The sequence below is a fragment of the Schistocerca americana genome, chromosome 5 (assembly GCF_021461395.2).
Source record: "Schistocerca americana isolate TAMUIC-IGC-003095 chromosome 5, iqSchAmer2.1, whole genome shotgun sequence".
Lineage (NCBI taxonomy): Eukaryota > Metazoa > Arthropoda > Insecta > Orthoptera > Acrididae > Schistocerca > Schistocerca americana.
The window spans coordinates 643,641,201-643,667,606 of NC_060123.1; the positions used below are offsets into that span (position 1 = coordinate 643,641,201).

General features: G+C 40.5%; 1 protein-coding gene across 1 annotated transcript in view; it reads left to right on the top strand.

Annotated features, from left to right (window-relative positions):
* The first annotated feature begins 24,623 nt into the window (after window positions 1–24,623).
* The window catches only part of LOC124616429 (RNA 3'-terminal phosphate cyclase), a 79,508-nt gene continuing 77,725 nt past the window's right edge, over window positions 24,624–26,406 (top strand). Inside the window, exons 1-2 of the mRNA XM_047144737.1 lie at window positions 24,624–24,872; window positions 24,961–25,078. Of these exons, the coding sequence (XP_047000693.1) occupies window positions 24,678–24,872; window positions 24,961–25,078 (313 nt within the window). The 5' untranslated portion in view covers window positions 24,624–24,677. The remainder of the gene's footprint in view (window positions 24,873–24,960; window positions 25,079–26,406) is intronic.

Genomic DNA, 26,406 nt, shown 5'->3' on the forward strand with positions numbered 1-26,406 from the left:
CCAATCAAATGCTAGGATGGTTCTGACTCTAATTACTACATAACTAGTTCCACATCCATTAAGGCTCTCTTTATATCTGGATGTACAGGATATTGTGCGTGAGAGAAGTGCAAAAAAAAATGATAAAATGAAATCTATTAATCTTGTGGTAACGAGAAAGATAAAGGCTTTGAATATAATAATTTGCAGGAATATGCCCAAAATATCAATCTCTCATGCTGGGTTTCCACAGGCAATGAAAACGTGCATCCACCAACACCTGCAGAGGCCATATGTGTGATAAAATTTCCACTGGAACTGTTTTCAAGACGGATAACTCACTTAATTTGCAGAGATGAAAGTAAAGTTATGCAAATCTTAACTCAAGAACTTACAGACATTAACAAAACGAAATGAGACTTTCAGGTTATATATATTCTTGATTAGTCAACATTTTGAGAGGTAACATGTCCTATAATTTTAAATTTTCCTGTATTTTGTTTTATAGCCAAACTCGGCACTATATACTGATGACATAAAAATTGTAGCAAGTAGAACTACTGCTAAATAAAAAGCCCTGTAGTATACAGAAAAATTTGATAAATACTACAACAAGCGCAACCTGTTTTTAAATGGTAATAAGACAACATACATGGAATTTCATAACATACAACAGTTTCAGCAAAGACAATTTTTCTGATTTGACTACTGACTTGATATTACAGAACAATATATCAAGTGGTAACCACACAGAAAATATTGCTCATAAATAAGCTCTAAAATATGTTTCTAATAATAATAATAGTAACAATAATAATAATGATAATAATAACTTCATGTGGCTCAGTGACCTTTTGTAAGTCTCTCTACTGGAGCCATTGCACTGACTTGTGTGTCCTGTCAGTACAAGCTGTGCAGACTGTTATAACCTACACCTACTTGATATGATGGAACCAAACTACACAAAAACTCACACAAACAAACAACAGTATCTTCATCGATTACAGCCAGAGGAGACAGCGAATAATACAATGGCTTGTTCCATGGATTCGAGATTGCAATTCAATATATCGCAGGGAACAAAAAACACCAGAGTTATTATGAAACTAAGCACAATCTAATTTCATGAATGAATGATGCAGAAAGCATAATCAAAGAATAATAAAATCAAAACATGTATCTGTAAAAAACAGCACCTCTAGTGTTTAGCGCAACATGTTTGACAGCATGACGTTTGTAAACACGTACACATGGCACGTACGACATGGCCCTACATAACTGAGAAATGTCGCCACATCATCCCCCATGGTGTGAGTGGAGCGTTATTCCAAATAGCAGTCTGGTAAGTGGACATAGTAACTAGATCTCGAGGTATGTGTTCGCAGATCCGCTGATGTTGTAACCTGCGCCAGTGGCTGTAGTGTCGTTGATGAAGCAGTTACTGGGCGAGGCTGTGGTCTTGGAAGCTCTGACATTGTCGCTTCTTGGAAGAAGTCATTTTAAAACTAATTATAGAAACAGTGGTCGCCTCTCCGTTAATTGAAACATCAGTTGTCTTGTCTACCATTGCAACTACATGGCAGGGTTATGAGTATGGTGGCTGTAAACAATGACGAAGATGGTAGCTGTACCACGTCTGTGAGGCTGATGTAGGCGGACTTGGGCCACATGCTCTCGTAGTCGGCATAGGAATTCTGGTTGGTCAGTCCTTGGTTGTGACAGACCGTTGGTTTCCACGAATTCTCCTGAAAGCCTCAGCATCTCACCGTACACCATTTCCGCCAAGAAGCATCCATATATGGTTTGAAAACGTTTCTGAGGCCGAGTAGTACCATTTGAAGGACCTTAGTCTATTCAGTGTCATGCCACACTAGTCTACGTTAAGTGAGCAGTGCCATCACTCGATCACCTCGTTACTGGCCGGGTAGTAGCTCGTCTTTTTGTGGTGAATTGTGCCGTAAAATTTCGCGAGATGATCGAACAAATCGGATTGAAATGGTCATCCTCTGTCTGCCGTGACGTGTAATGGACAGCCAAAACGCAACACCCAATACGACGCGAGAGTGAAAGTCACAGTATCTGCTGTAACATTGTCCACTGGTGTTGCTTCTGGCCAGCGATTGAAACGATCTATATTCGTAAGTACGTAATGTTGGCCGTAGGATGATGGGAATGGACCAACGGCGTGGACGTGACTGAAATGGGTTGTTGTGATTGGAATGTTCCCTATCGGTGCCAGAACCTGACTGTGTATATTGCTGCATTGGCATTTAAGACAACACCCCGCCCATTCAAGGCGAATCGTTGATCGAATACTGGGGTGACATGAGACGTTAGCATATTGAAGACGTCCCTTCTGAAGGTAGTAGGTTATAACGCCTGTGGTTTTAACGTGATGATGTCACAGTACAGCTTGATATCATTCCCTTGAATTTGGATAAGTTGGAGATCGAACCCTAATGTTCCTGTACATAAAAGTCCTTGTAGTTCTTGATCTGATTGTTGAGCGGCTGCGAGTTTGGCGTAATCGATCGTGCTAGTAACGCTTCCGAACCAAGAAAAAAATCAGTCACCCATATTGTCGGTGGCAGAGATGTGCAGGACGCACATGCTGAATAGTGAGATGGACATTAGCTGATTGTCTTGCTTAAGTGAGCAGTTCGTGTTGTTCTGGCAAAAGGCGTTAGTTAGTGGTTTGTGGTCGGTGTATATAATGAAGTCTCTAGCTTCTAGGTGAGGCCTGAAGTCTTTGATGGACTCATAAATGGCAAGAAGCTCTCTGTCTTACATACTCCACAGATTTTGTGAGGGTTATAGCTTGCGCGAGAGAAACGCGAGTGGTTGCCATATTTCACTACATTGTTGTTGCAACGCTGGAGTGATCACCCTCTGGTTATCGTTACTATTAGTGCCAAAGATGCAGTAGGTTCAGAGTGCGCCAGTAGTGTGGCGTCTGAGGTGTCCTTTTGGCTGGTTCAAAACCACACGCATACTATCAATCTATGCTGTAGGCGAGTTATCGTTGTTCTTCGGGCCGGCGAGTGCTGCAGTTGACGGCTCCTGTAACTCGACAGTGTGTGGCAAGTGGTGGTGATAAAAATTTAATATGCCGAACGCAATTTTCTGGACGTATCTGGGCGTGAAATCCGTAAGACGGCTTCCAGCTGACACTACTATCCCGTGCCCTACGAAATACACTTGGGGCTGGCCAAGCGCACATTTAGTGGTGTTAAGGAAGACATCGTGGTATTCCAGCAGCTTGAACACTTCCGTTAAATGCTGTCGACGTGCTTCTGCCGATGCGGGAAAAGCTAAAATATCGTCCGAGTAGGAGAAAGTTAAGCCCTGTAAGACTGAGTCAATGAAATGTTGCGATGTTTGAGCAACTCTACTGTGTACAAATGTCGTAAATTTGCTGTCAAATAGACCAATCGCTGTCTTGGGGAAGTCTTGTTCAGCTACAGCGATCCGTGTGTACGCTTTTGCGCAGTCGAGGACGCTAAAAATAACTACACCACTCAAAGCATAGTTATAGTTGTGGAACAACGGTACTGGACATCTTTCCGCTAATGTTCTGGAATTCATGGCTGTGTAGTCACCACAAAGCTGCCAAGAACCAGACTTCATCAGGAACAATGTAACGGTGAGGGCCATGGACTGTTGGAAGGCGCAATTACTCTTTCACGACTCACACTGTCGAACTCTATCTCCGAAATTTTAAGACGGTTCGGAGCCAAACGTCGTCATCTGCTAGACTTGGGGGCAGTGAGCTGTGTCGTGCCTTATATTCTTAGGCGTTAGAGGGGGTCCTGTAAGAGCCAGCAATCCATGCAGCAGCTCCGCGTACTCGCCGTCCGCCAACCGAATTGCTTTGGCAGTATGAACGGCTGCATACCGCGGAAATCCGGACGTCGCCAAGCCTGTGGTGTTGTCAACAAGGAGTGAAGTCCTCATCTCCGGCAGCAGATTATAATTGGCGGAGAAGTCCGCTTCGATGATAGGTTCAGCAATGGCTGCAATGGTAAAATCCCATACGAGAGCTCGTTGCAAACCCAGGTCCAGTTCCAAGCACAGGGTTACGTATGTTGTTACGACCGACTTGTTTGAAGCTGTTAGACAGAATAAATTGGTTAGTCGCTTCGTGAGCAGCGTACTCTGTGGATAAATGGACAAACTGGATCCAGTGTCTACTAAATATTTCCAGTCAGACCACCGATCACTAACAAACAGGTGCAGAGACACTCATCACTCATCAGGAATTGGAGGAGGCGCCTACTTCCGACTTTCGTTACTATTTGAGTAAGAGCAGGGGGTTGTGCATCTGTGAGCTTGCTCCCTGAATTTCCTGTCATACCAGCAGATACTGTACTGCTCAGGCGTAGTTGCAGAATAAGTCACCGACGATCTGCTGCACGAGCGTAGGTGGTATCAATTCCGGCCTCTGTCATTTCTCAGATTGCTTGGAGGTAACAGTTTCAGATCTGCTGCCTCAGAACTCGTAGATCTAGCTTGGCCGACAAGGCGTCATAATCTGCGGTAGGAACAGTTAATGTCGCGCTAGCACACTGCGTGGTCATTACACTGACAGAAGTCAGTGTCGTCGTGTCCTGGATTTTACATGTCAACGCCGCTACTAAATTCTAGTTTGTGCCAGCCTGTGATGCTATGATTGCTTTGATGACCAATGGCAAATGATTACTCCATACTGTGCGAAGTAAGCTGTTAGGAATCTTAGGTGTCACAAGTACTGCAAAGGCTTTTTGTCTCTGATATCACCCTGAGTGAGAATGTGACGGTTTAGCTCATCCTGCGATGCTGGCACTCGCTGGATCAATTCTGCTTTAACCCCATCGTAGGAGTTAGCTTCTAGTGGCGAGTTAATTATATCTTGTACTTTCATGGCGTACTGGTGCTCTAATTGACTTACTATCAGTGCAAACTTGGTAGCGTCTTCCGAAGTTCCAGCATAGAAGAAACTGGCCTCGCATGTTCAAACCAAAAAGTTGGACTGTTTGGTCAGAAGGGTGGTAGACTTACAGCCAGTTGAGACACGGTGAGATAAGCGTCGGTCATTTTGCAGATCTCTCTCGTAAGTGCTCATTAATCCCAAGATACTCCGCAGGTATGTCAAGTCAGGGTCACCACCTGGTAGGTACTATTAGAACCTATGTCTACTTGATACAACGGAACCAGACAATACAAAAACTCCCTGAAACAATTAACGGTAGCTTTTTTAACCAGAGCCATAGGAAATGTAAAATGCAACGGCTTGTTCAGTAGATCTGAGCCTGCAATTTAATATTACATAACATGCAGGGAACGAAAACATAAGAGTTATCTTGTAACTATACACAACCTAATTACATGTATAGAAGATACAAAATACAAAAGGCATAATCAAAGAGTAACAAAACCAAAACACACACACACACACACACACACATCCTGTGTCTGGTGCGAAATGTTTGACAACATGGTGTTTGTAAATATATACACTGGCACACGCGACACAATACTACGTAACTTCATGAGTCACATCAATCCCTAACCTACTCCAATTACTTAACAGGAAAGGGGACCTTCAGTTTAACATCGAATCCAAACCACGTGTTGTTTCTGGTGACTCCTCACACTGTTGAGAGGTGAAGACTACTTTAAAACATAGACTGAAAAATCTGTGGCTCGACCAAGGCTCGATCCCGCGACCTCAGTTTCATAACATATGCTTTACCTAAATGTGATCTGATGTGGATATGAGCTGCAAACGATAATTTAAAAACACTCTGAAATCTACAAAAGAATGCCATTAGAGACTTCTTAAATCTGTCCCCACAGGATTGTCTCAAAGTTATCGGAATAATACTCTTAATGGTCTTGTTTTGTAGAGTTAAGCATCTGTTTACATAAACATTTGCAGCATAAATCGACATCGGAGTACAGCATATGAAGTGTTCGTACACACACACTGGTGCACAATCCTCAAGTACAGAAGCAAATTTTACATGATGTGCCATTACCAAGAAACATAGTTTGATGAAACTTGGAGCATAAATGGAAATAACTGCTACCGTATAATACAGAGGGCAACAGAAAGAGATACGGTACGAAAGGATCAGAAATGACACTTTTATTCAAAGACAATAATTACACTGAAGTCTTTATGGTTTATGATGGTTCCCTGGACATTGTGAAAGGCAGGACACGTTTCTTAAGAAGGTATGTGGTCACCACAGATGGTAATGCATGCTCTGCAGTGTGGCTGGCCACTAAGTTGTTAAGGAGCTCCTGTGGCAGGACGTTCAATTATCCAGCCAGTGTGGTTGACAACTGCTGGAGTGTACCGTGTTCAAAGATTTGGAGGTCAGTACTCCTATGCAATGTTGTCTCCCTACAGTATAGCATCTGGACCACCAAAATGTTCATATTACACAACGTTCCTGGGTGCATTATGTGATCCCATCTCCTACAATATGACGGTACATCCAGAATCACTACCAGCAGCCAAGTGCAGTAGCCTCAGTCAAAAGGCAGGATAATCAAGGTACTGTGTTGTTGTTGTTGTTGTTGTCTTCAGTCCTGAGACTGGTTTGATGCAGCTCTCCATGCTACTCTATCTTGTGCAAGCTTCTTCATCTCCCAGCACCTACTGCAACCTACATCCTTCTGAATCTACTTAGTGTATTCATCTCTTGGTCTCACTCTACGATTTTTACCCTCCACGCTGCCCTCCAATACTAAATTAGTGATCCCTTGATACCTCAGAACACGTCGTACCAAACGATCCCTTCTTCTAATCAAGTTGTGCCACAAACTTCTCTTCTCCCCAATCCTATTCAACACCTCCTCATTAGTTATGTGATCTACCTATCTAATCTTCAGCATTCTTCTGTACCACCACATTTCGAAAGCTTCTATTCTCTTCTTGTCTAAACTATTTATCATCCATGTTTCACTTCCATACATGGCTACACTCCATACAAATACTTTCATAAACGACTTCCTGACACTTAAATCTGTACTCGATGTTAACAAATTTCTCTTCTTCAGAAACGCTTTCCTTGCCATTGCCAGTCTACATTTTATATCCTCTCTACTTCGACCATCTTCAGTTATTTTGCTTCCCAAATAGCAAAACTCCTTTACTACTTTAAGTGTCTCATTTCCTAATCTAATTCCCTCAGCATCACCCGACTCAATTCGACTACATTCCATTATCCTCGTTTTGCTTTTGTTGATGTTCATCTTATATCCTCCTTTCAAGACACTATCCATTCCGTTCAACTGCTCTTCCAAGTCCTTTGCTGTCTCTGATAGAATTACAATGTCATCAGCGAACCTCAAAGTTTTTATTTCTTCTCCATGGATTTTAATACCTACTCCGAATTTTTCTTTTGTTTCCTTCACTGTTTGCTCAATATACAGATTGAATAACATCGGGGAGAGGCTACAACCCTGTCTCACTCCCTTCCCAACCACTGCTACCCTTTCATGCCCCTCAACTCTTATAACTGCAATTTGGTTTCTATACAAATTGTAAATAGCCTTTGGCTCCCTGTATTTTACCCCTGCCACCTTCTGAATTTGAAAGTGAGTATTCCGGTCAACACTGTCAAAAGCTTTCTCTAAGTCTACAAATGCTAGAAACGTAGGTTTGCCTTTCCCTAATCAAGCTTCTAAGATAAGCCGTAGGGTCAGTATTGCCTCACATGCTCCAATGTTTCTGCAGAATCCAAACTGATCTTTCCCAAGTTCGGCTTCTACTAGTTTTTCCATTCCTCTGTAAAGAATTCGCGTTAGTATTTTGCAGCCATGACTTATTCAACTGATAGTTCGGTAATTTTCACGTCTGTCAACACCTGCTTTCTTTGGGATTGGAATTATTATATTCTTCTTGAAGTCTGAGGTATTTCGCCTGTCTCATACATGTTACTCACCAGATGGTAGAGTTTTGTCAGGACTGGCTCTCCTGAGGCTGTCAGTAGTTCTAATGGAATGTTGTCTACTCCCGCAGCCTTGTTTCGACTCAGGTCTTTCAGTGCTCTGTCAAACTCTTCACGCAGTATCATATATACCATTTCATCTTCATCAACATCCTCTTCCATTTCCACAATATTGTCCTCAAGTACATCGCCCTTGTATAGACCCTCTATATACTCCTTCCACCTTTCTGCTTTCCCTTCTTTGCTTAGAACTGGGTTTCCATCTGTTCTTGTAAATATGAGAAATGTCGGCTGCCACATAAAAGAGGAAGTGTAGAGAGTATCGTTTCAGTGAGCATGGTTAATAGAAACTGCATTTATAATGTCTCTTCTGCGCACCAATGTTAATCGTGAATCAGCAAATGGTCGTCAGCCAACCGTGCATTTGATCACAGTTAACTCCCTGTATTGCGATCCAAGGTGCCTTCCACTTGCACAGATGTTAACAGGGGTACGAATCTGGACATAGACGTCTACATACATAAGTCTTCTGTACACTGCTGATAAGTGATATCATTGTCACATGCTCTCACATTCGTCAACAACCAGATGTGTGTTTGTAACTCTCCACTAGTTTGTCCGTTTATGTTCAGCGAAATGGACAATAAAAGAAAAACCAAGTTTCCAAACTATGAGATTTTTACACTTCTCGAGTTCGTAAGTGCGAACGCAAAAGGTCTTGTAAATATGAGGAATGACGGCTGCAGAATAAAAGAGGAAGTGTAAAGAGTATCGTTTCAGTCACTATTTTGTCCGTTTTATCCAGTTCAGTTCGAATATTTACATCATTTATATACGAGAGCATTTCGGAAAGTAAAGATACAATGGCTCGCAGTCCTTAAATAGAACATTTATTTAGAAAACGTCAGTTACATCTTATTAACTTGATTATTTGTTATTTTTCGACATAATCACCCCCCTTTGTTAAGTCGCTGCACAAGCTTTTGTATCCCACAGTCATAGAAGGTTGTCGCCTGTTGTCGGAACCAGATTTCAACTTCGTCTTTGATCTCTTCATCGTCGTGGAATAATTTTCCACCAAGATGTGACTTCAGGTAACAGAAGACATGGAAGTCGGTGGGCGCAAGGTCCGGGATGTGTAGTGGATTGTCCAATATGTCCCATTTGAATTGTTTGAGTAGTGCTTTGGTTACGAGCGCTGTGTGAGGCCGAGTGTTGTCATGAAGCAAGCGGACTCCACTTGTCAGCATTCCCCTGCGTTTGTTTTTAATTGCCCTTCGAAGACGTTTCAAAGTCTGGCAATATGCAGTAGCATTAATTGTCGTTCCAGGAGGCATAAATTCCAACAGAAGAATGCCTTGTCTGTCCCAAAAAACAGAAGCCATGATTTTCTTCGCTGAAATCGACGTTTTACCTTTCTTGGCTTTTGGTGAATTCGAATGGCGCCATTGCATTGATTGTTGCTTGGATTCAGGTGCATGGTGATAAACCCATGTCTCGTCACCTGTCATAAGGTAACCAAGGAACTCATCACCTGCTTCAGCAAAGCGTGTGAGTAAGTCGAGTGCAAAGCCCACTCTTTTCTTTTTGAGTTCTTTCATTAACAGTATTGGATCCCAGTGCGCACACAATTTCCTGTACCCTCACTTGACAGTCACAACGTCATAAAGAGTTGTCATTGACACGTCCGGTATGATCTGAAGCAATTCTTTCAATGTGAGACGTCTATTCGCACGAATTGCTTCCTCCGTTCTCTGAAGAAGGGCATCAGAGATCACAGATGGTCGACCTGTTCTTGGTTCATCATGAACATCGGTCCTACCTTCAGAGAAATGACGACACCATTTCGTTACATTTTGTCGATTCATAATGTTCCCATAAACAGAAACAATTTCTTTGTGAATATCCGCTGGTCACTGACCTTTTGCGTGAAGAAAACGTATGACGGAGTGCACTTCACATTTGGCGGGATTCTAAATTGGCGCAGCCATTTTAAACACGACCTACTCCAAATAGAAGCAACGTTCAACTGCCGAACGACCGCGAGGAGAAAGCTAGCGGTTCAAGGTTAACACCAGTGTTGCCAACTTGCTCGCCAAAACGCTTCTGTTTCTCTGGCGTACAGTGTATCTTTACTTTCCAGAATGCCCTCGTATACTAATTAACACATTTAATTGTCATTTTTATGAAAAGGCACATCTTTTTCTAAGTTGTAATGTAGTAACTAAGTTACATGGTACTGTGTAAATATAACACCCTCCCCCTATTTTTCAGTTTCAATTTCATTTAAAAACTTCAAGAATAATATTTATAATAACAAAAATTGTTTTATTTGCTTTATTGTCCAAACAAATGTGAACATAAAGTGGTCGAGTGCTTGTAAAGGAATTCCGATTCATTGTTTCGTGTATGAATTTGTACGTGAGCAAGTGCAATTGTAGTTTCATTATTAAAAGACCCACACTGCAGTGCAAAATTAACTATTTACAGTTACTCTGAGTGAAGCCAGCATCCAAATTATGTTCTTCCAGTATAAATGTACTGTTCCAGAAATGGCTAACGTACATACAATTTGTCGAAGCAGTAGGGCCTGACTGATAGTGAAGAATAATATGTACACGAATGGCTGATATGTCATCATATCACACACAACGGAAGATGTTAGCCTGATACTCTGTCATTCGAGTGGTCTCGGATTCAACAATAGGTGCCAAGTACTACGGTGATAGCAATCCTTTGCAGATGTCATTTGTGCTTTTTTAGAGGACAATGCGCCTCTCAATTACATTTCAGTTATCAAGGTAGATCCGTTTTCTTATATACAACGAACATTTTCATTCCCAGAATTACTTTATTTATTTGTTTCTTCTCAAAAGAGACGATAGTGAATACATTGAGAGCGGAAGAGCGGGACTATCTTTCAGGGCAACTATTGTGAAGTAAAAAGGTTGTGGTCTGTGGTGCCCACCGATAGCCCACTGCTCGCCCTAATTAATGTAACTTGTTTCGCACGCCTGCTATCTAGTGACTAAACCCTGCCACTGATACATAGCAACAACAATCAAAATTATTGTGAACCGTATTACAGGATTTGGTTTAACCACCATGATCGTCAGGTGGAATAAGTTTCAGAGTGACAATATCTCCACCCAACCTGGTAACTATTAATGTGGCTACCGATCGAGGTGGCGCAGTGGTTAGCACACTGGACTCGCATTCGAGAGGAGGACAGTTCGAACCTGCGTCCGGCCATCGTGATTTAGGTTTTTTCTGATTTCCCGAAAACACTTCAGGTGAATGCTGGGATGGTCCCCTTGAAAGGGCACAGCGGACTTCCTTCCACATCCTTCATTAATCTGCTGCGACCAATGACCTCACAGTTCGGTCCCCTCCCCCAAATCAACCAACCTTCCAACGTGGTACCATCATCTGGGAAAAAATTCCATTGTGACGCCGAAGCACAGGAAAATTTCATTGCCTAATGTAATGCTGAACGCACCCAGAAAAAGAAGTACCTAAGTAAAACCGGCTAGAGAAATGAATCCAGTAATTTTAAAATTTTAACTTTAGCCAGATAAAGAGCAATTATTAATTATCAGAGAGTTTGAAGACAATTATCGGAATTCCTCAGTGTGAGCCATTGCATGGAATCATTGTCCTATAGTGAGAAATATATGAACCAGCAGCTGTAGTGGAGAAGAAGAGATTGCATGCCATATAACAGTATGCGAGAGTAGTGACAGTTATGGACTTTGGCACAGGTAGCAGCAGGTGGCTGAATATGTCACAGGAAGCCGATGCGAGACATGGTGTCCTTCAACTAGAGCATGTTACCACAGCCTGCAGAGGGGCAGCCTCGCCAAGAAACATGCATTTCAAGCAGTACGACAGACCACAGGGGTCGACCACTTTCTGCAATGAGTTATTTCAATGCAGCGCAGTGGACTGCTGCAGGACAAAGTTAAATGATAGAATTGTTTTGTCAGCGGAAAGTTATTTTAGTTATGAGTAAGAGAATGGCTGGGCGAACAGACAAAGATAGGTCCTCACCTCTTGATGAGGTGTATGAACCCTTCAATAGTTTTAAAGATATTCAGATTAAGCAGAAGCCACTTGATGACAGTGTAAAGAATATGGTGAAAAATGAAATGAGTAGTTTTTATGAAGTTCAAAATGTTCAAATGTGTGTGAATTCCTAAGGGACCAAACTGCTTTGGTCATCGTTCCCTAGACTTACACACTACTTAAAGTAACTTATGCTAAGAACAACACACACAGCCATGCCCAAGAAAGGACTCGAACGTCCAGCAGGAGTGGATGTGCAGTCCGTGACATGACGCCTCAAACCGCATGGCCACTCCTTGCCTACAGTATGGAAGCAAAGGAACAGATACGTTTAGTTATATTTAAGGGAAGATGCCGTTATATGGACAAATGGTACCAAAGATACTTGCAAGACAGTACAACAATTTCAGGCAAAGTATTTGCAAAACTATTGGTCAAAAGGAATATAGGAAGATTTAATGAGGGATTTCCTGTGTAGAGAGCGATATTAGTCATGATATGACTCATTAACTGATTTCTGCAAACGCTGGTGAGCGAAAGTATGTATGTACTCAATAGAACAGCTCACAAAGGGAAGGAATCTCCACGGTATACAGTCACTGTAAAAAAAAACTTAAAAAGAAAAGGAGATTATTGAATAACAGGTGTAAAGCAAAGCATAAGGCTACAGATAGAGAGATTCTGAATGAAACGCACTTGGCTGTCAAGAGAGCAGCATGATAGCTTCAGTGACTACTGTAGCAGCATATTGACAAATGACGTTTCACAAAATCCAAAGAAACTCTGGTTGTATGTAAAGGCTGCTAGCAGCACCAAAGTTAGTGTCCAATTCATAACGAATGCCGTTTTCAAATGTTCTTTGCAAAGGAAAACCCAGGAGAATTGCCTCAATTTAATCGCCATACCGCAGAAAATTTAGATGCAATAAGTATTTCTGTCAGTGGTGTTCAGAAACAGCTGAGATCTTTAAAACTGAACAAAACTCCATATCCAGATGCAATCCCTGTGAGATTGTATACTGAATTGTGGCTGAGTTAGTCTTTCTTCCAACTATAATCTATGGTACAGCCCTGAAAAAATGCCCAGTTCTTGGAAAAAAGCTCAGTTTACACCTGTCTGCAAGAAGGGTAGTAGAAGTGATCTGTAAAACTACCATGCAGTATCTTTGACATCGATTTGTTGTAGACTCTTAGAACATATTCTGAGCTCAAACATAATGAACAAATTTACCTCCTCAATGCCAACCAGCATAGATTTTGAAAACATCGTTCATATGAAAACCAGCCCGCACTTTGTTCGCATGACATTCTGAAAGCTTTGGATCAAGGCAACCAGGTACATGCAGTGTTCTTTGATTTCTGAAAAGCATTTGACTCAGTACCACACCTACGCTTATTGTCAACAGTACGATCATATGGGGCATCAAGTGAAATTTGTGATTGGATTAAGGATTTTTTGGTAGGGAGGACAGGGCATGTAATCTTGGATGGAGAGTCATCGTCAGATGTAGAAGTAAATTTGACTGTGCCCCAGGGAAGTGTGCTGGGACCCTTGCTGTTCATGTTTTATATTAATGACCTTGCAGACAATATTGATAGTAAAATCACTCTTTGTGCAGATGATACAGTTATCTGTAATGAAGTACTATCTGAGAGAAATTGCATAAATATTCAATCAGATGGTGATAAAATGTCAACGTGGTGCAAAAATTGGTAACTTATCCTAAATGTTCAGAAAAGTAAAATTTTGCACTCCACAAAACGAAAACAACGTGGTATCCTATGACTATAATATCAGTCGTGGGTAAAGCAAGTGATAAACTTCGGCTTATTGTTAGAATACAGGGGGAAGTGAAGTCAGTCTACAAGAGATATTGCTTACAAATCACTTGTGCGACCAGTTTTAGAATATTGCTAAAGTGTGTAGGAACCCATACCAAATAGGTCCAACAGGGGATATTGAAGAGAAGGGCAGCATCAATGGTCACAGGTTTTTTTGATCCATGGGAGATTCTCACTTTGATGCTGGAGGAACTGAACTGGCAGACTCCCAAGAAAGTCTGTTAACAAAGTTTCAAGAACCAGCTTTAAATAATTACTCTAGGGATATGCTACAACCTCCTATGTATCGGTGATGGTTGGTTGGTTTGTTGGGGGAAGGAGACCAGACAGCGAGGTCATCGGTCTCATCAGATTAGGGAAGGATGGGGAAGGAAGTCGGCCGTGCCCTTTGAAAGGAACCATCCTGGCATTTGCCTGGAGAGATTTAGGGAAAACACGGAAAACCTAAATCAGGATGGCCGGACGCGGGATTGAACCGTCGTCCTCCCGAATGCGAGTCCAGTGTCTAACCACTGCGCCACCTCGCTCGGTGTATCGGTGACATAGAGATCATATGGATAATATTACAATAAATGCAGCACTCACAGAGGCATTCAAACATAATGAATGCAGCACTCACAGAGGCATTCAAACAATCATTCTTCCCACATTCCATATGTCAATGGAACAGGAAGAATCCCTAATAACTTGTAGAATGGAACCTACCCTCTACCATGCATCTAACAATGGTTTTAAGAATGTAGATGTAGATGTAAAATTAATTGAAAAAGGAATGAATGTCAAATCGTGTAGTTGCAATTTAGAGAGACTTTTGCCATATGATCTACAGGAAGCGATGCTATGAACACCGCGAGACACTAGCGAGAATTATTGTCACTATCTTAGTACAGTAGAGCGAACATGACACTACAGATCGAATATGACTCTATAAGAGTGAATACATAAAACCATATTTTTTGGTAAAGTCAGCTTTTAATGAAGAACGCCTTGGATGAACGAGTTAAAAGTACCTACCAGCACCATTACACTGCATTTTGAATCCAAGTAGGAACAAGTGGCTACATTTATTTGTCACTCTGCAAATAATTTGTACTGGCTTGCAGTAAGTACTGTGCAACTGCAAGAAACGTTATATTGACCAAGTATAGTAACAATAAATACTACAGTTGTGAAACCACTATTATTTGCTGCAAATTATTCTTTGGGCAGAATTACTTGTTCGCGGTGATAAACTGTGCTCTCCACCAAGTAAGAGACTCAAGTATAATTTTGTTTGTGAAGGTTAGTGTATCATGTACTGTGGGATAGGAACCCATCTACATCTATGTACACCTGCATGGTTACTCTGCAATTCACACTGAAGTGCCTGGCAGAGGGTTCATCGAACCATTTTCATACTACTTCTCTACCATTCCACTCTCGAATGGTGCATGGGAAAAAGGAACACCTAAGTCTTTCCTTTAGAGCTCTGATTTCTGTTATTTTATTCTGATGATAATTTCTCCCTACGCAGGTGGGTGTCAACAAAATATTTTCACATTCGGATGAGAAAGTTGGTGATTGAAATTTCGTAAATAGATCTCGCCGCAAAGAAAACCGCCTTTGTTTCAGTGGCTGGCACCAAACTCACATATCATATCAGTGAAACTTTAACCCCATTGCCCGATAACACGAAACGAGCTGCCCTTCTTTGCAATTTTTTGATGTCCTCCACCAATCCTACCTGGTAAGGATCCCATACTGCACAGCAAAATTCCAGGAAAGGATGGACAAGTGTTATGTAGGCTGTCTCTTTAGTGGGTTTGTTGCATCTTCTGCCACAATATTATCTATGTGGTCTTTCCAATTTGAGTTGCTTGTAACTGTAATTCCTAGGTATTTAGTCGAATTGACAGCCCTTAGGTTTGTGCGATTTACCCTATTCTCAAAATTGATCAGATTTATTTTACTACCCATGTGGATGACTACACACATTTCTTTGTTTAGTGCCAATTCCCACTTTCGCACCATACAGAAATTCCCTTTAGATCATTTTGTAATTGGAATTGATTACAATGTCATCTGCACACAATCTAACAGGGCTGCTCAGATTATCACCTAGATCATTTATGTAAATCAGGAACAGCAGAGGGCCTATGACACTACCTTGCAGAACGCCAGATTTCACTTCTGTTCTACTCAATGATTTACCGCCTATCAATACAAATTGTTATGTCTCTGAGAGGAAATCATGAATCCAGTCACACAACTGAGACGATACTCCATATACAAGCTATTTCATTAATAGTTGTTTATGAGGACCGGTATCAAAAGCCTTCTGGAAATCTAGGAATAAGGGATCGATCTGAGATCCCTTGTCGACAGCACCCATTACGTCATGGGAATAAAGAGCTAGCTGTGTTGCACAAGAACGATATTTTCTGAATCCGTGTTGGTTATGCATCAGTAAGTGATTTTCTTCAATGTGATTCATAATGTTCAAGTGCAGTATATGCTCCAAAATCCTACTGCAAATTGAGGTCATTCATGTGGGTCCATAATTCAATGGGTTATTCCTATTTCCTTTCTTGAATATTGGTGTAACCTGTAGTATTTTCTAGTCTTTAGGAACAGACCTTTCGTCAAGTGAGCGCTAGTATATGATTGCCAATAAAGGTGCTATTGTGTCTGTCTCTGAAAGTAACCTGATTGGTATACCACCTGGACTGGAAGACTTGCCTTTCTTAAGTGATTTGTGTTGTTCTGCAACACCTAAGATATCAACTTTTATGTCACTCATGCTAACAGCTGTTCTGGTTTCGAATTCTGGAATATTTACTTCGTCTTCTTTCGTGAAGGACTGTTGCTTGGTCGATTCTCGTCGTTTCTTTGCCCTGTACCGTTTGAGACTGGAGCCCTTTTTGATCTTTCCCGAGACTGTCTAACCTAAAAAACCGCCCAATCCACGCCACACAGACCCTGCTACCTGTGTAGCCGCCTCCTGTCTGTAGTGGACATCTGACCTATTTAGCGGAACCCGAATCCTCACCACCCTATGACGCAAGTCGGGAATCTGCAGCCGACACAATCGCGTTTGACGACTTTTTTCTCTCAAAGCTATAAAGTGCAGGCTTAAGCGACTGAATTTCTCGAATGTATAATTGTTTCAGTACAGGTTACTGGTTGCATAAAAGATTACATCTGAGTAGTTAGTGAAAATTGACTTCAGACTAATGTAAGCAAATTATGTCAAAGATATGCTACATTTATATCCAATAGCTGTAAACTTTTCAAAATCTACCACCACAGTGGCTAAGCATCTTCATTGCTTAGTAGGTTTTTACAAAATGGCTCTGAGCACTATGCGACTTAACTTCTGAGGTCATCAGTCGCCTAGAACTTAGAACTAATTAAACCTAACTAACCTAAGGACATCACACACAGCCATGCTCGAGGCAGGATTCGTACCTGCGACTGTAGCAGTCGCGCAGTTCCGGACTGAGCGCCTAGAACCGCTAGACCACCGCGGCCGGCGCAGGTTTTTACATTGAAATAATATTTCAGTGTACTTCTGCATGACTAATATATTTTACCATCGAATATATGTTTTGATGGAATCTTTGCTGAGTGATTTTATATCTGTTGCCCATTCATATTAGTCACCAAACTGGTAAATGTCATCTCAAAGTTAGTTAGAAGTAGTTGTGCGTACATTGGTTAGAAGGAGTTGAATGTACATCTTTATGGTATTAACTTCACAACAGTAATTATTTTGTGCCTTTTCCAACAATTATTTTTGTGTGGTAAAGTACTTGCTGTGGTTTTGGTAGAGCGATTAACTTTGGTTGTTTACTGAGTACTCTACAGGGTGTTTCAAAAAGAACTTTACAACTTTGAAAATTCATATAAATTAATTCATACTACCTATAGAGGTAACTGTAATGTTGATTTGTAGGGAAATACATCAAGTTTTGTCCCGCCCAGTTCGCTAATGCCGAATCGCACTGCCAGGAGCGCTACCGGTAGTTGCATTAAAGACGGCTGCCCTAAGTGGACCCGACCATGCTAGTTTGAAGAGCATGCTGATTTGAAGAATCGAAGTCGGCGACAACAGTTCAGCGTCATTTCCATATCAAGTACCCTACAGATCCTCCTAGTAGTCCTACAATTTATGAGCGGCATAAATGTTTTGTAGAAACAGGGTGCTTGGTAAGACATGGGACAGGTCGATCATGCATATCTGACGATGTCGTTGAGTAAGTGAAACCACGTTTCGTCAACAGCCCTACAAAATCACCTCAATTTTATAAATGAGGATTCATCAAGGATATTGTGTTTGTATCTCCTGTGCAGGCTTCTCTACCTGAACTTAGAATTTACGCCGCCACTAAACAAGTCACACCTACAATGCTACAGCGTGTTTGGAAAGAAATTGACTTCTGATGGGATGTGTGCAGGATAACCAACGGAAGCCACATGCAACATCTTTAGTTTGAGGTAAAAAACTTGATGTTTTTCCCTACAAAAAAAACCACTAAACCCAGCTCTATGTCTTCTTTCAAAAAATTTAAAAAAAATTTTAAAATTGTAAAGTCTCTTTTCAATCACCTTATACTACACATGATTGTCTGGTCATACTTATGAATGAATCCGACCATCACTCATCATCACTTTAAGGAGCAAAACAATTATCCACATTAGGATAAAACTGGGTAGGGCATCGCAACACACTGTCCTTTCTCATTTCTTCAACTGTCATCTGTCATGGCGGCAGCCCCTTTTGGCGCTACAGTCACACTGACCTCATGCCATGTGACTTCCAGCGTTCTGTGCATGACTGGGAGATCTCAAAAACATATTTTTTATCTATCATGTCGTTAAGTTTTGCAGAGCAGTGGGCTTCAACTTGAGAAAGAAAATTTGAAAATGTAAGTCTGTAGCATTGCATTGTAAGGAAAAATCATGGACCGTGGAAAAACTGCAAAAGATCACAATCGAAGCAGTTGAGATAGGTTGTTGTGGAAGGATTTTGACAAATAGGTGGGATGATAACCAGAAATGAGGAGGTTCTAAACAAATTCCGTAAGAAAAGAATGTGTGATGAACACTGAGAAAAAGAAGGTACAAGATCATAGGGCATGAATTAAAAAGTCAGTGAATAACTTCCATAATACTATTGGAGATGCAGAAGATAAAAACAGTAGGGGAAAGCAGAGACTGGAATTTTTCCAGAAAATAACTGAAGTTGGGTGCAAGTACTACTCTGAGATGAACAGGTTAACACAGCAAAGGAACACATAGTTGGATGCATCAAACCAGCTGGGAGACTGATGACCCAATGAAAAAAATTCCTCTGCTATGCTAACAGCAAAGGGATGCAACTAATGAATTAAGTATCCATAGATGTTAGTTGAATTTTATTCAACAAGCTGCCACAGTGTCTGAAGAGCTACAAGGAAGTTCTAAACTATAGCATACAAACTGAGACTTGACTGCTGAAAGAAATTAGCACATTGAGCAAAACTTTTATTTTCGGAAGGAACATGTTATTTATTTATAAATCGTAGTTCACAAAAGCTATAATCACTGTTTTCGGTCGTTATTAGGACAACCAAAGATGATGTTTGATCTCTGAACGATTGGGATCTTCAGCTTGTGAACAATTGATGTCATCTACATCACATCTCAACGTCAATGGACGTTATCAAAGCTTCAGTTTCGCACAAAGTAACCTATTATGCATGCGTTCACTTAGTCATTAGATATAGCATATCTTCTGTGGCAGAAACAGACAAACTTCAGAAAAATTTTAAACTTGAAGAAGAGGGCAATTAGAATAATAACGAAAAAGAGTAAGTGGGTTCACTGCCTGAAAATATTTAAAGAACTGTGGATCTTGAATATCCACTGTGAATACAATTTCGAAATATTACCATATACCAGGAACAATATTCCTCATAGTGCCACAAACTCTGTAGTCAAGCATAAAATAAGACCAGTAAATTCCTGCACCTAGAATGAAAAGAGACACTCAAAATAGTAGGCATATCAGCTACCAGGAACTGAAACTATATAATGCATTATCTCAAAACGTTAAAGAACAAGGTGAAATGGACAGTTGCAAAAAAACTGTTAAAATATAGTGCCTCAAAAAGCCATTGCATAGTTAAATATTATTTAAATAAAATCGAGCAAAAGTAGCAATTGATACAAAAGTGCAAAACAGATGTACTGACAACATTTTTTGTTAAATAGGAAGCTGTACATTAGTATAGGTAGTATACTGTTATGTATATTTTCATTCCATTGAATTCTTTACCTAGTTATTAATATTGTGTTGTATATATTATGTATACTTGTCAATTACACACACACACACACACAGATCTGTGTGTGTGTGTGTGTGTGTGTGTGTGTGTGTGTGTGTGTGTGTGTGTGTGTGTGTGTGTGTGTGTGTGTGTGTGTGTAAGTGACAAGTATACATAATATATACAACACAATATTAATAACTAGGAAAAGAATTCAATGGAATGAAAATATACATAACAGTATACACCTGTGTGTGTGTGTGTGTGTATCTAAGCATATATATTTGTTATGTGTAGGTATCACATTAAATAAATCACACATGATGAGTGATTGATAAATCAATATGAATATGAATATCGTAATTTATATTTGCTGCTGAAGAGGTGGTCTACAGTTGAGACAGCTTAAGAAGATCCCTGACAGAACTCAGTGTCATTGCCAACTTTCAACTGTAAGTGCAGGTGAAAACAGTAGCCATCTACAGAACTGTTACAATGCTGTGGCGTTGCCATTCACATATTTACAAAATTACATTACTGGTTGAGGTATACACACAAAACTGCCATACCCAGCCTACTGCAACTGTCGGGGTTCAACTTATGACGACTGGACTACAGCAGCAGGCATTTTCTGTTGTGCATTTAGCACTCTTATAACATAACTAGTGGGAGGGCAAGGAGGAAGAAAGTGTGACATTCTTTTGGACAACTTCTATTTATTACAATTTTAAAAATAGCAAATGTTTTTAAATTCTGAGATCACCAGTAAGAGAAATAGTTAATATAATCATTGACGCAATAAATGATAATATTGATGAAATTACTAATAAGCACTCAATTTCAAACAACTGATTCCAGTGACATAGGTCAGTTGAACACATAGTTGAATGAGTTGAATGCTCCAACTAGTACACAAATAAATGATTCTGAGGATGCGCCACCATGAATCACAAAATATTTAACACTCCATTCATGAAGAAGACTGCCACAAAAGTTCTGCACCAAAGGCAGCCAACATTACATGTCTGTTTGCCAAAAGAGCAAATTTGCTTGCATGAAATAGTACCGGTACAATAAACTGACCCAGTTCCCGCCGAAATACATCCGCTAAGTCTTTCAGAAGCGCCCCACAGGTTCCAAAACCAGCAAAAAGTCTTCCCTAACCGCTTATAAAAATATAACGAAGATCAATAGCAGCAGCACTGACACCAATACTGACCCAAAGGCTAACGCGGCGATGCGGCAAGTGGCATGCTGCAAAGAAGGCAAGCCGACTGATCGACCCTTCCAGGTGGACACCTGGACCACAAGAGAGCTCGCTGTGTGGCCATCAAGGACAAGCTGTAAGCAGACGGCACTACAGTGGCACCGCTCTCGGCGCTGCGCTGCAGCAAGTCCTGACGAGGTGGTGCGGGAATTCAAGTCGCCGCAACTCGTGACGACTTAATGTTGGAATAACTCTGTAGTATCGCTGAATGACTTTCCATGTCCTCAATTCGTTTCTCAAGATACTCTCTACACCTTGGTTGTTTTTGTTACACCCTGTATATAAATTACTGAAAGCACAGCGTATAGCATTCTAAGTACACATCATACCAAGCACAGAAATATGGCGCAGTTTCTGTTTTTTTTATTTTAGAAAATTGTAGGCATTGTATATACATTGGATGATATTCAGACGACGTAGTTTCTCTAAGAATTAATACATAAAATTAAATGAAAAACAGGTCTCTTGAAGTTCAACTCATAATGACCATCATGTCACATCACACTGTCAATTTAGTGCCAGTAAGCTTCGTAACATACATTCTTTGTCAGATTTGTGTGGGAAAGACCTATAAAGTGAAACATCATTTCAGAACATCAACATTTATTTATTATCGAAAACATATATATACAAACCATAAAACCACATTTATAAGGGAAAAAATAGAGCCTGTTTACCTTATCCATTGGGTTTTTTCCGCACATAACAGATAGTATCACAAACAACATCTTTATCGCCTTAATTAGCGCTGACAGTACAGAACTTACACAGCGACATTCACATTGGATGACATAAGTCACTGACAATGGACATAGAATAGTTTCAGCTGCTGCAAGATGTTTAATACTGGATGCATGGTGAGGGAGCTCTAGCACCAGACAGCATATGCAGAGGACAGCAACTTACCGGTGGCCAACATCAACTAACGGCGCCAGCGTGTTGCAACAGATTATGTAATCATTGACTTCACAGAGAAATCCAGAGCACAGGATTAAGGCGAGAGACCAGGCCAGCTACAAAATGAAAGAAGAAATCGCTTCTTGGCTTTTGACAAGCTTAATGTGTAGTTCATTTTACACATTGTCACATCTCTAATTTATACAATTTCTTGATGCACTATACTTAAATACTGTTATAGGTAATGATATCACCAGTCAAACCAATTTAATAAAATTTAAATTTGTTGGTGATATGACTGTTTATGGCAGTATTTAAGTGTGCCACAAATTTAATGAAGAATCAAAGTGTGTTCACACATGCAACTGAAATGATGGCACAGCATGTGGCATTCTGTTGTGGCAACATGAGCTACTGTTCACACAGAACACAACTAATTCTATGACCTTGCACAGTTTTCAATATGGTATTAACTGAAACCATATGGGCAGATATTAGTGTTATATTCCATGTTATGGCATTACACTAGATGGTGAAAATGTTGTGTGCTATGGCAAACCAAACAACAGCTGGCACATGAACAAGATTTTAGAATTTTATTGTATTCTTTAAGGTAGGAATTTCGAATACAGTATCTCTAATTTTTAGTTTAATAGCAGCCACATCACATTTAGCAGCTATTTCCTGCATGCAATCCACTATCTATATGGTGCTTGGTGTCTCAAACTACAAGGTTTATACCACCGCATTTTTGGTTGCAGTACATATTAAGTTTTTTTTATTTACTCATTCAAAATTCTTTCTTCTTTGTGCGACACACACGCGCACACACACACACACACACACACACACACACACACACACGCACACACACATAGCAGCTGCTACAAAAAAAATTACCATTAACATCAGGCTATTGTTGTAATTCCAGAAGCTGCAGCAGCATACCTGCGGACCACAATATGACAATGAAAACACACTAAAATCGAAAGGAGTGTAGCAGTAGTTATTCCATGATAACTACTACAGAGTACTGATGTTTCGAAATACAGCCAGTGTGTAGCAGTCAAATGATGCTATTCATTTGTGGGGGAAGGATAACTGCGCCGTGACTGAAGCCATCGGCACACGGGAAGAGATAACTAATGTTGACGTGGAGCTCTACGAGTTTTGTGATGTCACTTCCTTCTGTTTCACTTGAGGAGCTATTTCTTCAGATTTTTCGGCGATATGTCGAGTAAAACCAATAGGAAATAAAAATGCTCCCTGCATCACAAAGCAAGACGCCATACTGTATTTGTCGTTTTAGTAGAAGCCCATATTCCGTGGGTTTTATGTTATATGTTACATCCTATGAATATAAAAATTTTTCCATTACATTACAGCAACAAGTTTCGAACTATTTCAGAATAAAAACAGTCTTGATTGCAAAGTTTCACCCTTTTGGGGCTTCATCAGATTGTGGGCTTCATCAGATTGTGTAAAAGTAGCTAAATATGTAACCATTCCATTATAAAGCCATATAAAATTGAAAATGGAGTGGATATGTAATCTATCCGTCATAAAATCATATAAAATGCAAAGTGTACCTAGAGCACACCAGCTGACTGCGGCATAGCGGTATAAAATAGGGCCATGATTACAAAATAAACGCTGTATGAGACGCATGCAGCAGAATGCTGTTCGCGTTGGCACATACAAAAATATTATTGTAATATATGTGTGCGAGCCAAACGAACACTGCACTGTGTACTGCTCATATGGCGTTTATTTTCTAATTTGGCCCTATTTTGTACCGCTGTCAGCTGGTGTGCTCAAGGTCCGCTTTGCATTTTATATGATTTTATGGCAGATGCGTTACATAGCCAATTACTGTTGCGCCCAATTTCTATTTTATATGGCTTTATGACGGATAGTTTACATGTGCAGCCACATTAACACAATCTGTTGCTGCCCCAAAAGGGTGAAATCATTCATTGATGTTAAATAACTTAGCAACCTAGACTGTTTTTCTTCTGAAATAATCCTATGAATATATGCTGTTTACGTCCATGATAGACACCGAAGAAATAAAATTTTCTATCTCTTCGGTAAACAACAGAGCGAGATGGCGCAGTGGTTTGACACTGGACTCGCATTCGGGAGGACGACGGTTCAATCCCCCGTCCGGCTATCCTGATTTAGGTTCTCCGTGATTTCCCTAAATCGCTCCACGCAAATGCCGGGATGGTTCCTTTGAAAGGGCACGGCCGACTTCCTTCCCTAATCCGATGAGACCGATGACCTCGCTGACTGGTCTCCATCGCCAAACAACCCAACCCTCTTCAGTACACACATCATTGATTCACTATTTCATCATTCCTGTGTCTAGATTTCTTTTTGCTCATCATCTTTGGTATAAATGTTACTCCCGCTGCGGTTGACAGTGACAGTATTCGCCGGTTTAGGGGGTTTGGTGTCGGCGAGCGGAGTATGGGAATCTGTGGGTGGAAAAACAATTGTGCAGCAATATTGCGTTGATGATAAGATTTGTGTTGTTACTGCTTCCGAAATGGCAGCACAGCCAGTAGACATAGATGGTGGTGTTTTGGAAGGGGTAAGTAGGATCACATGGAGTTATAAACCTGTTATTTGTCATTTTGGAGTGATTCCGATTGAGATTATTTCACATTTATCTGCTCTAGGGTGGCCAAATCTTGCGTCTAGCAGCGTCATTCAGTTACCTGACGAAAGTACCTATAAAAGTGAGAAATATACGCGCTGGACGCAGCAAGCCCGGTCTTATGGCCCAACACTTGAAGGGTAATTAATCGCAATTTACATCTTAACACCTAACGAATCTGTAATAGTGATGATTTGAGGTAGTAACTTCCTCGCAATAGAGCGGAAGAGTGTTGATACCTCTGTTCACATGATCAATCGTGAGCACGATTTCCACAGTATCTTGTGAATAACCTGTGTACATAGATCATTTTACAGTAATAAAGTTTTTTAAATTACCATTCTTTACTGTCACAATTGTAAGTTAAGTTATGATTATTCTGTTTACTTCTTTTTGCAATAATTAAAAAGATGACATCGCCTTTGGGAAACAATGAATTAACGTACCTGTAAGTTTCGTTTTGTTAGAACTATAATTAAGCAGCTGCGATTTCCTACCAGTGTTTACTATTTGATCCCGTTTCATAACCATACAACATACCTTCAGAAAAAGGCATCCAAACAAATTTCAAAATTAATACGCCAACTTCGAAATCCCTGGCATCACACATTAACTGCCCAATAGTGACGTGAAAATTTGTGTATGCCCGGAGCGAATTCTCAATCAGCGAATAACTTTCTGAATGGTTCATGCAACTGCGGATTATCAACTCTGTGTGTTCCTTCACAGTTTACGTTAGATGGTAACATTGTTTCTCAGAACAGCTTATCTTGCAGTTTGCAATATATACCCTTTTGATTTCTTTACTCGGTTTAAGTCCTTTGCTGCCTCTGACAGTAATACCATTGGAAACCGCAAACGGTAATTTCATTGAAAGCGAAACGATAATGGAAAACTGAAATTCAGTATATTTTGTCTTCCTGTATATAAATAGAAAGTCAGGAGGTATGATTTCTGAAATAGTGTAAGGGCCCAACCAAATTAAAACAAGCCAGGTTGAAAGAAGTAAACTGTTTATTATTTCAAAAAGTAATCGCAATAACTGTCGAATTTATCCCAGTGTGAGACTAGATGGTCAGTGCCTTCACATAAATGTTTGCATTTTCCAGTGGAACTATGATTTAACAAGGTGTGCATCCCTTCATCTGAAGCAACTTAAAAGCCATGTCTTTCTTCAGTGCTTCAAAAATATGTCGATTGCATGGGGAGAGATCAGGACTGTACAGGGCGATTTGTAAGGGCCCCCTGGCAAAACTCCTGCCTTGTAATCGAACAATTAGGTGGACCAACATGTTACCAAGGTTGTTTTAAGTGTACTGAAGTTTCACTAGGAAGCCCTTACACATCCTTCATACAGCCCCAATCTCTCCCCATGCAATTTCCATATTTTTTGAAGCCCTGAAGAAAAACATTGACTGTCTATATACTTTGTAGAGGTTAATACCTGGGTACAATCACGGTTCTGTAG